General features: G+C 45.9%; 2 protein-coding genes across 8 annotated transcripts in view; both read left to right on the top strand.

Annotated features, from left to right (window-relative positions):
- Efa6 (Exchange factor for Arf 6) overlaps nt 1-14,293 on the top strand; it is a 325,427-nt gene that overhangs the window by 155,802 nt on the left and 155,332 nt on the right. For all 7 annotated transcript variants that reach the window (XM_075878819.1, XM_075878817.1, XM_075878818.1 and 4 more), the window contains exon 2: nt 3,444-3,510. In XM_075878819.1, coding sequence (XP_075734934.1) covers nt 3,444-3,510 — 67 coding nt within the window. The remainder of the gene's footprint in view (nt 1-3,443; nt 3,511-14,293) is intronic.
- Nucleotides 6,412-13,970, top strand: LOC142776967 (uncharacterized). Its single transcript, XM_075881281.1, has 4 exons — nt 6,412-7,897; nt 9,351-9,444; nt 10,489-11,435; nt 13,950-13,970. Exons 1-4 carry the CDS (start codon nt 7,745-7,747, stop codon nt 13,968-13,970), a joined length of 1,215 nt encoding a protein of 404 aa, XP_075737396.1. The 5' UTR covers nt 6,412-7,744.

Below are 14,293 nucleotides of genomic sequence, written 5' to 3'. Positions count from 1 at the left end.
AGTTAAATATAAAAAAATGGTAATTTTCGAACGTATATAGTCTTACGCAGCCGAAAATTGGAGAGTGACGTCACTTAATTACTCGAAGGGGCAGCAATAAGGTTGGGTGGAGGCACTCGCCCGTCGCGATCTGTGCTCGTTACTATGAATGTTGGTGACGCGTAAGTTAGGGACTGGTTACCGCCGCTCAAAGGAAGGAAACGAGCGAGACGAGCCTGGCTGTATCGTTTCCGTACCTGTGTGTCGCATTAAAATGTGAGTGCTGTGTTGCACCGAGTTCGCCGGCGGCCGAACTCCGGGAGTGCGACACTCGGTGCGGCCTGCGCCGACAGCGGGCCCCGCTTTTCTTATCGGCCACTTTCCGGTGCTTGGGCCTCGCAACGCCCGGTCCTCCTCTCTTTATGAATATGGCATGCGCGCACGGCCATGGCCGCTTGGACGCGGGTGACTGCTATACCTGTCCCCCGTGGTGGCTGTATAAATTTTCAGCTCGAGATCCCGTCGCGCGGCTTTCAGCTATCGCACGGGGCAGCAGTAAAGTTTACGCACTCGATGGATCACTCTGAAATTTTGATGCGTCTGATGCAGGGCGCTTCTTTTACTCGGTCTTGCTTTTTTCTCTTTGGAGTTCGAGAAATGTTGCACCGTTTACTTCACGCATCGAGGCGTTTTATATTATGAGCTGAACGGTTTTCGATAATGTAAAGAGCACACTGCCACTGATATATATATATATATATATATATATATATATATATATATATATATATATATATATATATATATATATATATATATATATATATATATATATATATATGTGTGTGTGTGTGTGTGTGTGTGTGTGTCATTGAATACTCGCTGAGAAACAGCTACTGCCATGTGTCGCAGTAGTTTTTTTTTTCTTGACATTTGTGTTGATGACGACCCGTGTTTAGGGGTACGTGATTGGACTGACATGGTAAAATAGACGCGCGAAGTGACAAGCGGAATACAAGTTGACCCGGGGCGCCTATAGTATACGCCAACTGTTCAGCATAAGTTTTGTTCAAAAGAGAGCGATCACTTTTCCTGCGCATTTGGCCACCCCACTAAAGACTAGCTCGAATGAACCCGGAAAAAACATGAAAAGAAGCCATCAAGGAGCAGCGTATCGGGCAGCTCCCAAGTGGGTGGTATTGCAGGATTCTACGAATACCCACGATGCGACTGCATGAATCACTGCTGAGTTTGCAATACCAACACACGGTAGCTACATATGAATGTCAAGCTATAGCTCATAATCGTGAATCAACACGATTCTGGTGGTCTTATCTCATATGGATGCGTGCACGTTATAGCCAAGATGATCTGTGATTAAATATTTAGTTATTCATTCTAACCAGCTAAGTTGCTGGTGCGCAGGCATAATGTATTGTTAGCGAATGTGGACGAACGTTTAAACGCCATATATATATATATATATATATATATATATATATATATATATATATATATATATATATATATATATATATACTAAACGTATCTTTGCAAGCTTTTTCTCGCGTTTTTTTTTAAGGTTGTGTCAAACTTTGTAAGCAAAGGGACATGTGCTGCTGTCGTTACTGAAGCTAAAGTTCGTCTATTAAAATTCCTCGCATATTTGCGGATCATTTTTGTTATTAAAAAGAAAGTAGAAATAAAGTAAAAATGCAGCATTTTTACACTACAAGAGCGCTTTGGCATATGTTTTATTTAATACGCATGCAGCTGCAAAACGTGTGCCAATATTACAGATTCTTGAGGTATAGACGGCACATACTTCCGTAGAAGCAAAAAACTGCGTTATTGTCCTCTGAGTTTTTCCGAGTCCAGTTCGTCCTCTCGGTCGTCATCGTGCACACCAGAGAATCGACCCAGCATATCCACTGTATCCAGAGCCTGCACTGGCGTTGTAAAAAAAAATGAAAAAAAAATCGAGTTGTAAGTGGCCTCGTTTTCTCTCAGTAATGGGTTTCCTAGTTATGTGACGTTACATAACCTAGAAATTGATTATTCTCCCTCCCCCAGGTCTGCAATATTAACTACGCGTATTTGTATGTATCACGCGTGCCCGACAATAAATTTTCAGCTGGTAGTTTGCGCCCGTTTCGTTTCTCTTCCTGGTCTATTGCGCAGTTGGTCGTCAGAATTGATTACCAATTTGCTCAGTGGTCCGTTCCTATACGTAAATTTTGAGGGAAATTTGGATTACTTTGTATATCTAATGCTTCATTATAACGCGTGTCATGATGACTTGGTTTGACTGCTATAAACCATACAGCTTTCCATTTAGCGTTCCTTGTTTCTCCTTGTATAGTTTTAAATAGGGTGAAGTTTGCGGATGCTTTAATGTTTGCAGTTAAGGTCCGCATTGACGCGAGAATAAATTATTTGGTGATCGCTAGGCTCGCGGAGAATGGGCTCGTGGCGTCATATGAACGCTCTAAAATTTCGGGAATAAGAAAGAGAACCGCGCGTATACTGTGTGTGAGCCTATGACAACGAAAGCGATTACCGAACCCGCGTGCCAGCCTTGTCAAAACCCGGGCTGAAGTTCGCATTGATTGGTGGCCGCCCCAGCTTCGCGAGATGTGGCCTCACGTCAGCGCCCCAACTATATGCTTGAGAGTGCGAGCGTCCGACCTCGTCTGGCGGTGGACACTGGATGCACTTTCGGTGGCCACAACTGCTCTACCTGAACTCTTTTGTCTTTCGTCCACCGGGCCCAGCGGCCTTCGCGCCCGGCGTTCGTTCTTTCGTGTTTATTTATTTATTTTTTTTTTTTTTGCTTGATCGCTCTATCTGCCCGTGACGCGGCGAGGAGTAGAGGCATCCTTCCGGCGAAGAACCTCGGCGCGGGGCTTCTTCGTTCGATGCCGTGGCGGGCGACCCTGTAGTCTCCGCCGAGTAATGCAATTTGTCTTGAACCGTTGCTGGTTGCGATATGCCTTCGGTTGTTCGTTTTGCTTGCCTCCCCCTCATCCTTATTTTTTTTTCCCCTTCCTGCATGGCGTGCGCGCGTGTGATCGCTTTTTTCGTTTTCTTTTTCCCCGGCGGTGCTGTAGTTGTTGCGTCATTTTTCTTGCGCCTTCGCGGCGGCATTTTCACCATACGCCGCGCGCTTGTCCAGACGAGCTTCGTAGATGGACTGTCGCTGTCGTTCGAGGAAAAAAACTTGAGCGCACTATACATAAGCGCTACTGAGCGCAGAGGCGCCGCAGTTTTTTTTTTTTTTTTCTCTTTCTCTCTCCATCTGCGCGCGCGGCTATACTGTTGCTGACCAAGTTTCGTTTCTCTCTCTCTCTCTCTCTCTCTCTCTCTTTGATCTCCCGCTCACATTTCGAAAGTGTTATTGTTTTTGCCCCGGCCGTCGACGTGAGTAACTTATGTCGGTCGTTCCTGCTGTCTCCCCATTGCAGCTCGAAGCTGGCGACGTCATTGTCGAGGTCAACGACACCCCCGTGGTCAGCTTCACCACCAAAGAAGGTGAGTCGGATTTTATTCGTTGACCTCCTCTCTCTCTCTCCGTTCTTTCCTTAATTGCCTTGCACTTCAAAGTGGTGGCATGGTTCGAAAAGAAGCGAAGGCGATTTTGAAGACGCCACCATAAATAAGTTACTAGAAGTGCAAGTTTTTGGCGCTCGATAAAGGATTGAGGGCTGTCCATGGGTTTGTATAGCAAGCTGTCTCTTCCACCGCTTGAAGCGAGAGCTTGTTCCGTGCATGGCATTCCAGCTGTTTCGACTATTTCGGCCGAAGAGAGTTCTGCGTCTTATAATCTTTCTGAAGTGTGCCGAAAAGATCAGAACTGCAACCGAATAATAGCCTTGTATCTATGATTCTGGTGTGCGAAATGGCGAAAGTGTATAATGATAGCTTAGCAATGCGCCCTTGTTTTAGTTTTAAATCAGTGATAGAGCTCGTTTCGTAATATGGCGCATTATACCGCCTCTTTTAGAGCTGTCTTCTCTTACAGGTACTTCTCTCCATGCACCCAAGAATATAAATCGAGAAGTGTATGGTATGCATCTTCGCAAGCACTGCAGCTTAGATTATATAAACAGTTATCACCTAAAAAGGCGGACCTGCGCTATATTTTGGAGGCTTAAAAACGCGTTCTATATAATCAGGGGTTTTGTAAACCTAAGCTGCGCTTATTATCAAGTTCGAGCCTGTCCAATTCATGACGAGCTAACAAGGCTGTCAGATTTCATTATCGTGTGTTTATAACCATCTCGGGAGAGGTTATATGCTGCATGTAATATATTGTGTATTGGTGCTCGGGAACCATAAGTGACGGTTTTACTCTTTTGATTTTCGATTTTAAGTGATTTGTTAGCGAACCTTGTGGCATATATATATATATATATATATATATATATATATATATATATATATATATATATATATATATATATATATATATATATATATATATATATATATATATATAGTGTGTGTGTGTGTGGTGGTATTCCGGCCGCGGCCGCCACTATGTTACGTCGCTTGCCCCCCAAAAAACTGTACGTTGTACCAATAAAGGCGTTTTACTTGAATTATACATCCTACAGCATAGCCGCTCACCGGCACCAGCTGCGTTCCCCCAAGTTAAGGCTATAAATACTCTTGGAACCGCTTAGGAACTGTATACGTCTCGCGTGGACCTGTGTATGTGTGCTGTTCTCCTTTATGCCATGATGTGCGTAATTGCTCAGGGACATATCGAAATGTTGATGCTCGCGGATAGGACTGTTATAACACGGGTGATTCGTAAGGCAGAATGATTGCGCCTAGTAGATTTTTCTTGTTAGCAATCCTTACTACCTACGTTAGCAACCATTACTGACGGCGTTAGTAACGGTGGAGGTAGTAACGGTTACTAACCTCACTTACTAACCAGTTAGTAACATATGTGACAAGCAGTTAGTAAACCGAACTTAGTAAATACTACAACCTTTTTTTAAAGAGTGTAGCGGTGGTGACGGCCGGCGGGTTGCACCTGTCGTGGCAGCGCAACAGCGTCATGGTTTCACAAGTGCTACCCAATATATTTACTTTAGCAGGTGATTTGAATGCTCGCTGTTATCTCAGAGACCGATCAGTGAGATAGACAGTGAAAGTTCTATTTTTGCAGACAATATGAAACGTCTTCTGCAGAACTGCATATGCAGGCATTGGCATACCGACGTACTTTTTGCTCTGCACGTAGTTTTAGCTGTCTTTGACATGGCATTTTCCTCACAATTCAATTTTAAATGCGCAATATTTCTTTGAAGTTCTCAAATTGCGAACTAATGCGCTTTGTGTATTTCTATCTATCGATCGTCGAACTGCCTACGCATACACCTGGTGCTGTAGTTGTCTTCTGCGTAACCTGGTACAAACCAATGTTACCGAATGAGTACGGGAGTTTATGATGAACTCGAGTGGCAGGTCACGAAATGTATAACGTGATATTCTTGTCCGTACGTCGTAAAATATCCTTTCCCTCAGTCACGTGTGGCCTATACCCGCATACCATGGGTATACCATGAAATGCTGGATATGTGTGCCGCACGCACGTTTGAAGAGCAGCATTAAATGCCTGTTTCTAGGAAAATTCCAGTGGATGCAAAGAATGAAAATTACGTTTACATCCGGAGTAACCTCTCACGAAGCCCCGCCGATGCCTGAAGACTCTGCGGAAAGGGATTTTAGCAGTGACGTAAGGATAATGTAGCTGCGGTGTTGGCTAACCGCTTTTATAGCAGTACAATAAGCATTGCACATACATTTCTGAAGCGTCGCATGTATTGCAAGTACCGCAGCATGCAGTTCATTCGTTAAAACTTGCGTATGTGCTTTAACGTGGGTAGCATTGTGAGATAAGATCGTGCACTAGCCTTTTAGGCGCCAGTGAACTCCCCGTCTCTTGTGAGCCCTCGTTTTGATAAACTACTCAACTCAAATTCCTATCTCGTAACGCTGTGCTGAAAGCACGAATTCTAGCGTCGCATGAATTTAATTCGGGCCATGTGTGAGGTGCACCGAAATTTGTTCCCCTGAAAATTTTGAACGTCTGGTGTTCTTTAGCGTGCACCTATACATATTGCACAGAACATGGGCCTGTGGCAATTCGCTTCTATCGAAATGCGGCCGCCGGGGTCGGGATCCAGCCGAGGGCGGTGCCAGAGGTGGGCACGGGGGGACTGGAGTCTCCCCCCCCCCCCCCCATTTTTGCCTGCTCCACCATCGTCTCACCCCCCCCCCCCCCATCCCCAAGAGGGAACATATATAGACTCATAACACAATGACTAAGTTCCCGCCTCGCTGCCCTCCACTCTATAAAGAAACTCGCTTATCTTGGGTGCCCCCCCCCCCCCCTTCCACCGGTAAAACGATCCTGGCGCCGCCCCTGGGTCGGACCCGCGTCCTCCGGGTCGGCAACCGAGCACCGTCACACCACTGCGGCAATCTCGTTACATGTATTCCTGCTGCGTACGAGCCCGCAAAGTGAGCTCAATGATTAAAAACTAAATGCATGGGCTTGAAAAAAATGGGAAAAATATCATGCCTGCATATTATTTGCTAAAGAAACTTTAAAGCAAGGAAGAGCTTAGGGTCACCGATTACCTGTATAGAACTTGGATCCCACACTCATATTTTGGTAGCTGTTGCAATTTTATTACGAGCGGCAAGAAGTTCGCATTATGCTCGCGTGCAACTGTAAATCTTTCTAACTGCTGCAAGGCACCATGCGTAAAAAGAGAGAACATGTTTTGTGTCGTTACGTAAAAGAAATCATGCGAAGAAAGGTCGCCTCCCTATTAAGAGCTCTTTCGGAGCCATTACAACTGCAAGAGTAGGCGCAAAACATCAATAGAGGTTGTTATGTGTACATTAATTCCATTTCACCATTTACTTACATTATTTTTAATTAATAATTTTTGTTTGATATTCGCGTTTCTTTTCCTTGCACTGCTTACTCACAGTCTGCGCCAAAATGTCTGTCCTTGCATCTTCTTTTACTTTTTTGAGTTTGAGTTCATAATGCCAACACTATAACGGTAAGCCAGTATTCTTATCATTGTACTCATAAATAGTTGTATGAAAAATAATGTTATTGAACTGGAACTGGAAGTCAATCTACATCCATGTTTTGTGTATGCCGCATTTATGCGGCACCATGAAGGCGCTAACCTGCCCGCATAGTCTTCAGACTTCATTTTTCCTCGTTTACAATTTACCAGCGCCATGTGGGCGAACACAACGCGCTTATACCGCAACCATGATGTAAGAATATTTTTTCGCACCGTGACCGAAACCTCGATATTTGGTTTAAACGCGAGGAACTCGTCAGGGCGCTGATTGACGCGCGCGCGAACGGAGCGCGCCAGCGAACGGCTGCGCCCTCTGGGGGCTGTATCGTAAAATCTTTCAGCCACGCCGCCTCGTTCACGATACTAGGAAAGCCTTTGTGCCACCATAGTCGCGTGCTTTCCGTTTAGCGCGCCGTCCAAACGAGGGCGCTACAACGTCGACGGCCGTAGAGTGCCTCGATGCGCGCGCCCCCGCTTAGAGTGGTGTCAGCTTTTGCAAGGGCAGATGCCGCCGCCTCGGCTTCGGCGCCAGCGCGACCGCCATTTTGGCGCCTCCGGCCGGTAGTTCGTGCTTGGCGTGTGAGGTGTTGTTGGGCAGTGTTCATTCCCTTACAGTTTTATGCACCCATCTCCGCATCACCATGCCCGGCTGCTGCGTGCCGCAGTGCTCGAATCACTCGAGAAACGGATGGAAGTTGTACCGGTTTCCAAGAGACCCAAAAAGAAGGCTTCTTTGGACCGTTAAAATCAAACGAGACAAGTGGCAACCGACTGATACGTCGCACGTATGCAGCGTAAGTAAACATTTTTTTTTTTTTTAGTGCGTCGTATTCTGACTGGTCAGCATTATTTAGGGCGCCGTTGTTTTTTATTTAGGTGCGCAATGTAAACGCAGGACAGCCAAACGTCGTGCAGGGTACTGTGCGGCGTGCTCGTGTTAAAAGATCACGCTTTAAGAAAATGCGTCAAGTACGGGGGCTTTGGAAGCCCCCGTGTCGATAACATTTCATGCTGGTTCAAGGGCCTCGAGTGTGCTACTACATTCATAGGAATTGCGACTAGTTTCAGTGCCCTTGCACGGGAAAGTGTTGCCTTGGCCGCAGCGTTGTGAAATCCTTCCCACCCCCTACCCGAGGCTGTTAATTTCATGCACTGCGCTTCGCAGCTATTTTGCTCGCGAGACCGGCTGCCACTGTCGTGACCGTCCGCCTCGCAGCCCGAAGACAGACTTCGTGAAATTGCCGTACTCGCTCGCCAACTCGCCCCGACAGCGTACGCGTCGACCGGGTGCTGGCGGAGTTGAGCTGAACGAAAAGTAGGCAAGAGATGGGGACGCAGGAGGTGTAGTTAAACAGATGAGAATTTAGAAAGTGGAGGAGGGAGAAAATTATATGCAAGGGCAGAAAACGGGGAGTGAGTTCAGGCCGCGTGCCGGCGAGCGAGTACGGAAATCTGACGGCGCCTGACTGCTGCCGAACTTCAAGAGTACGGCACGTAGAGTTCACGTAATTCACATAAGAGGAAATTGGACGTGAAATGCGCGCATATGGCCTCGCAGGGAATTAACATAGGCTCGGGTGCGTGGTAGGGGGATTTCACAACGCTTACGAGGCCTGCCCATGTTTATTCGTGCACGCGTTGGCACTGATCGGTCGAAATTTGAACGCCTCTTGTGAAATCAAGCCGTTTGAACATAAACATGCTGTTCCTGCGAAAAACTCGTAATATTACGAGGCCGGACTTCTGCCCGTCTTGTGTGTATCGTCGTATGTATACTTGGGAATCAGGAACACTTCAGTGACGAACAAAACAAGCGCTGTTACGGAGTGTTGTCATTTTTACCTGACAAATAAATTCGATTGCATTGGGAACTTGGAGGCTTGGGTACAAAGCTTTCGATAGAACGAAATCTGTAACGCTCGCTATAAAATCAGACCTGGTCCTTTGTCGGCACAATAGACTAATATTTTATTCACATGAATTCAGGAATCCTTACAGATCTTCAGTGCGAAAATTGAAAGGGTTATTATAACAGCAGGCTGGGTCTATGATCGCACTCACTGAAGTGGCTTACGTGAAAGCGCGCGTGAGCTCAATTAGTTTCCTTCTTTTTGTGCTTCAAAGTTGCTGCTAGTTCCTGCTGCGAATCATACTGAATGCATACATGAAATCTTGTTTATTGACAGTGACAGACATTCGTTTTTCTTCTGCCAGTGTGTTAATTTTTAATTCTGCTTTTATTTGCAGGCTCACTTTGAAGAGAACAACTATGAGCAACATCGTGCGGATGGCTGGAAGAAGTTGAAACCAAATGCCGTCCCAACTTTGTTCACATTCAAACGTAAGATTGAACTTTTTTCTTGCATTACATAAAGCAGCACCAGTTGCAAGTACTCTATGTACCTGGGATTTCTACGAAGCTAACACCAAATAGGTCCTCATATGCTGCGTCCACATTAGTGCATAAATTCTGGAAATGCAGTCACGGACAAAGCTAGGAAATGCGAACACAAAAATGTGAACCAGACCACGCAAAATCGAAAAATACTGCTAATATTAGACGGTCAAATAATGGCACGCTATTAGTGCGTTTGGAAAGCTACATTTCCCAACTTTGTTTTTGTGATTACGTTGCATCACTTTGACTTGCATGTAAAAAAAATTGCGATACTTGAGTGTTGTGGTTTATATTTCTTGTTTGCATTTTTTGGTCATGACTGTATATACGTCTGGATTTCAGTGTTTACAGGCATGACCCACTGCACAACAGTTTTCCGCTACTTAGCACACGGTCGTGTACTGCTAGGATGTCAGGTGCAGTGGCTATGTTATTTACAAAGGGGGAAAACGGAAACCATTATGTATACGAGATCCACGATGCACGAGCCCCCACTACAGTGCGCCTCATAACCTGTGTTGCGTTGGCGTGTTAAGCTTGAAAAAAAAAACTGCACTCTTTCCTGTCTCTCTTGTTTTTTTTTTTCTTCAAGTTTGTGCAGCAATTCAATTTTTCAAGTATGAACCAACTACTCTGCAAAAAAGTATTGCGTGTTAAGCCCTACAATCAAATAATCAATAAACTGCATAGGGAGCGAATGTCAGTTGAGCCCTCCACAACGGCGCACACGTGTAGCTCTGGCATATGAAGTTCCAATTTGAATTGGAGCCATTTATTGTGGGGAGAAATTTTGAGCACAATTTAATTATGGTATTTTAAGACCTTCCCCTATCCCTTGTGGAAAGGGCGGGGGAAGGACAAGTGTCTTCCTCACGTCAATAACTAAGCCGGTATCTGCTGCATGTGTTACATTTGTAAAATTAACAAGCTAGACATGAACTGGCATTGCTTGAATATGTTCATGAATACATACATTTCTGCTTGCAGCACTGCCTAAGGAACGAAAGCCACCAAAAGAAAGAACTGTGCCTGCACCCTCCAGCAACGAGACCAACAAATCTCCTCCTGGTCTGCGTCAATATCCAGCTGCAGTTAAAACTACCCTAGAGACCCCACAAAACCACGCCGTTCCTGAATCTACACGGCAAGGAACATCGTGTTATGGGCACGACACCATGGAAGTTGACGACGCCGTTGTTGAACTGTCAGCGAACACTAGTGATGCAGATTCAAGAGAAGTTAATGCAGCGGCTGGTGAGACATCAAATTCTACTGCAGAATCAGCAGAACTGAAGAAGAAGCTTGCTGACCTTACAAGAAAGTACTCTGAACTTCAGCAACATCATGACACAGCCAAGAACACCATTAGTGGTCTCAAGAAAAAAGTGCAAAAACTTGAGACTGAGGCAAGAAATATTTCGCAAAATATGAAATTTCTCAACGACGATCAAGTACGCGCTCTCTCAAGGAGCAGCAGCTTGGGGAACTCTTGGTCTCCGCACACTGTCAAGCAAGGCCTTCAAATTAAGTTTGCTTGTGGAACAACCGGATATGAAACTTTGAGAAAAATGGGATATCCTCTCCCATCCAAAAGAACGCTCGCACGGAGGATTCAAAATTTGAAGTTTCTCCCAGGCGTTCTTCACGAAGTGATAGACGTTATGAAATCCAAAGCCGAGACCATGGAGGATGTAGAAAAGGACTGCGTCCTTTTTTTGGATGAAATGGAGATAGTGCCGGGGTTTGAGCTAGATCGGGCTGAAGACGCACTTCTCGGAGGAATAACTCTTCCTCCGAAGCCTGAAGAGCCTGCGGTTCATGCTCTGGTATTTATGTTGGGTGGACTTAACCAGCGATGGAAGCAGGTGATTGCATATGAATTTACCGGAAGAAACATCGATGGCGGCTTGCTGAAAAACTATGTGTTGGAACTTGTACAGCTGTGCAGTCAAATATATCTGAGAGTTCACGCAATCACATGTGACATGGGCTCGGCAAACCGCGCAATGTGGAGGGAATTCGCCTTTTCCAGTCACAGAGATTCTTCCACGGTGTGCTCCATACCTCATCCGTGCATGGACGGGAAGGAACTTTTTTTCATTGCTGATCCGGCTCACGTCTTGAAGAACCTCAGAGGCCAGCTCTTGAGCTCAGAAGTTTTCACGTTGAGTGAGGCCACAGTTGCCAAACATGGCCTGCCTTCTTCACAAGTCAACTTGGAATATGTTCAGGCTGTGCTCGAAGAAGATTCTAAAAGAGAACTGAAGGTAGCCCCAAACTTATCCGAAATGCACACCAGCGCAGGCCACTTCACCAAAATGAAGGTTGGTGTCGCTGTACAACTTTTTCGGGAAGCTCCCCCAGCTATCAGATTCCTTATAAAGGAAGGAGTTCTTAAACAGGAAGCAGAAACAACAGCTTGGTTCATGGAGCTGATTTCAAAATGGTATGCACTGATGTCTTCGCGGCATCCAACACTGGCCCTGAGTCGGAGAAGTAGGGCTAAGTACTCCGAAGCCCTAGATACATTACACACAGCAATAGAAACCATCAGAACTATGAAAATGGGTGCCACATCCCATTGGAAACCGTCGCAAGCAGGTGTACTCATATCAACTACAGTTGTACTTCGCCTCCAAGACGTTCTTTTAGGAGACGAAGGCTATGAGTTTTTTCTTACGAGCAGGCTCCTGCAGGACTGCTTAGAGAACCTCTTTTCTGTGGTGCGGCTTATGAAGCCGGTTCCCAATGCCTACGATCTCAAGTGCGCTCTGAGACTGGTGAGCGTAAGCCAATTTTTGCATACACCGAGGACGACCAGCTACGAGCTTGATGACAGGGAGTACCTGGTGGACCTGCTATCCCAGGGGAAGGAAGCCTGCGTCGAGAAGAAAGCTCAAGAAATGGATGATTCAGAGATTTTGTTCATCGAAGGATTGTCGTCCGCAGAATGCAGTATTCTCTTTTACCTAGGAGGATTTATTTTGAAGGGAATTTTGACATCTGTGAAGTGCGAAAAATGCAAAGATGCCCTCCTTGGAACTGCCAACGACGAGTATGCTTCGCTGACAGCACTGAAAGAGTACGTTTCAGATGGAGGCAACCTCATCTACCCCAGCAAGGGAGTTATGAAAGGCTTGATAGACTATGAGGAGCATTTTGCTGCCATAAACTCTTGGTGCACGGACAAAGTAGTCACGATGAAGTCGCCGCTTCGTTCACTCACCGCATACCTAAACAAGGTGCACCGCCGCAGCTTGTGTGTATGCGCGGAGCACGAGGACAGTATATACCGACTGCTCACAGAGAGGTACGCAAGAATAAGGCTGCGCATTCACCTTCGGCAGGTTCCAGTCGGGAGTTGCAATGGACATGCAAGCAAAACATGTGCCGGCGTCAACCTCTCATGAGAAATGGACACGCCAAGATAAGCTGTATGCTTAAAAGGTTTCGGCTCACGTGGGCACGCTTTTGACTCTTGCATTTTTTATTTTTAAACATTTCATTTCGTACTGCATTTGGTTTGTCTTGTATCTGACTTTGATTTTCACTAGTGGGACAACGCAGCATTAAGGCGCACAAATAAATGGCCTGTTCACTGAAATCGTGGGTGTCGTTTCATAAAGGTACACTGGTAAAGCATGTTACTCTCGGGTATGCTGCCTGCACAGTGCATGAAATGGTGAGGCAGGGGAAGGTGGTACCGAATGTCAGATAATGTGTGTGTGTGTGCGTGTGCGTGTGTGTGTGTGTGTTATATACACACACACGCAAGTATATAAAGTACAGCGATTCCTGCCTTTGCTATTCGGCTGATTCACAAAGACCCAAATATTGCATTCCTTTCAGCAAGCGTAGTAATAAAAGTTCATGCGCCCCTCCGTCTTAACGACGACAACGGTTTAACGCGAATCTTTCTGGTGTGGGAGTTCGTGGCTCATTTCATTCAGTCTATGTCAGCCCCTGGCGCATTGTACAAGCACAGGCCACCAGTTTGTATGACGTGCGTTGTTCCATTTAACAATTAGGCAACAACAGCACTAAGAGGTGTCCAAGTTGCACCAAAAAAAAAAGCTCGCCAACGAGTACTTCTTTCCTACCATACGCGAGCACCGCAAGCGGTAATGCGCTTCGCATGCTGCCCCACTACGGCAGGAGCCGTAATGGCGGCCGTCGTAGCAGACGACGCGGCTGTCCTCACCCTCAGCGGAGCGCGCGGGCATCAAGGCACCCTAGACGGCCGCGTGGTTCGTGCTTGCCGGTTCTCTGCCTGAGCCTTCTGAACTCACTCGAACTACTACTCGCGAAAAAGTTTTCTCGACCGGACTCGGTCGACCTCAAACTCGCTAAAATGTCACCTAGCCAGATTCGCTCAGAATAACGGCTCGACCTGAGTCTGCGCGAGTCGACTCATGAGCGTGTGTTAATTTGTTCTTGGCTTTCTGTAGCATGGTGCCAATGCTCTTTGACCGCAATGTTTCGCTTAATTGGTGCTCTATGTGGCGCCTTTTGGTGTCGTATCTTCAATTACGTAATTAAGTGCGTGGTTGCAGTCTAGTGAGGACATTTTTAACTAGTCTGTTACTGCGCGAAAACAGTTACCTTTTGTATGTCTCGGGAAGATGGCTTTTGTCAGTCTGAAAAGTACTGCAACAGCATTGCAGCATACCAAAATTTTCGGAATGGAATGCTCTTTCCAAAAAACGTTTGTTGTCGAGCAACAAAAATATATTGGAATGAATAAAAATGTGAAAAGTGTGAAATTTCAGGTTGCTAGCTGGTAAAAAGTGCG

This window comes from Rhipicephalus microplus, chromosome X (genome assembly GCF_043290135.1).
Source record: "Rhipicephalus microplus isolate Deutch F79 chromosome X, USDA_Rmic, whole genome shotgun sequence".
NCBI lineage: Eukaryota > Metazoa > Arthropoda > Arachnida > Ixodida > Ixodidae > Rhipicephalus > Rhipicephalus microplus.
The sequence above is the reverse complement of the archived record's forward strand: the minus strand, read 5'-3'. Positions and strand labels throughout refer to the sequence as shown.

Coding starts and splice junctions, on each gene's coding strand:
- LOC142776967 (XM_075881281.1), top strand. CDS start 7,745: ATGCCCGGCTGCTGCGTGCCGCAGTGCTCGAATCACTCGAGAAACGGA. Junction 7,898..9,350: donor ATACGTCGCACGTATGCAGC/GTAAGTAAACAT, acceptor TTTTATTTGCAG/GCTCACTTTGAAGAGAACAA. Junction 9,445..10,488: donor AACTTTGTTCACATTCAAAC/GTAAGATTGAAC, acceptor TTCTGCTTGCAG/CACTGCCTAAGGAACGAAAG.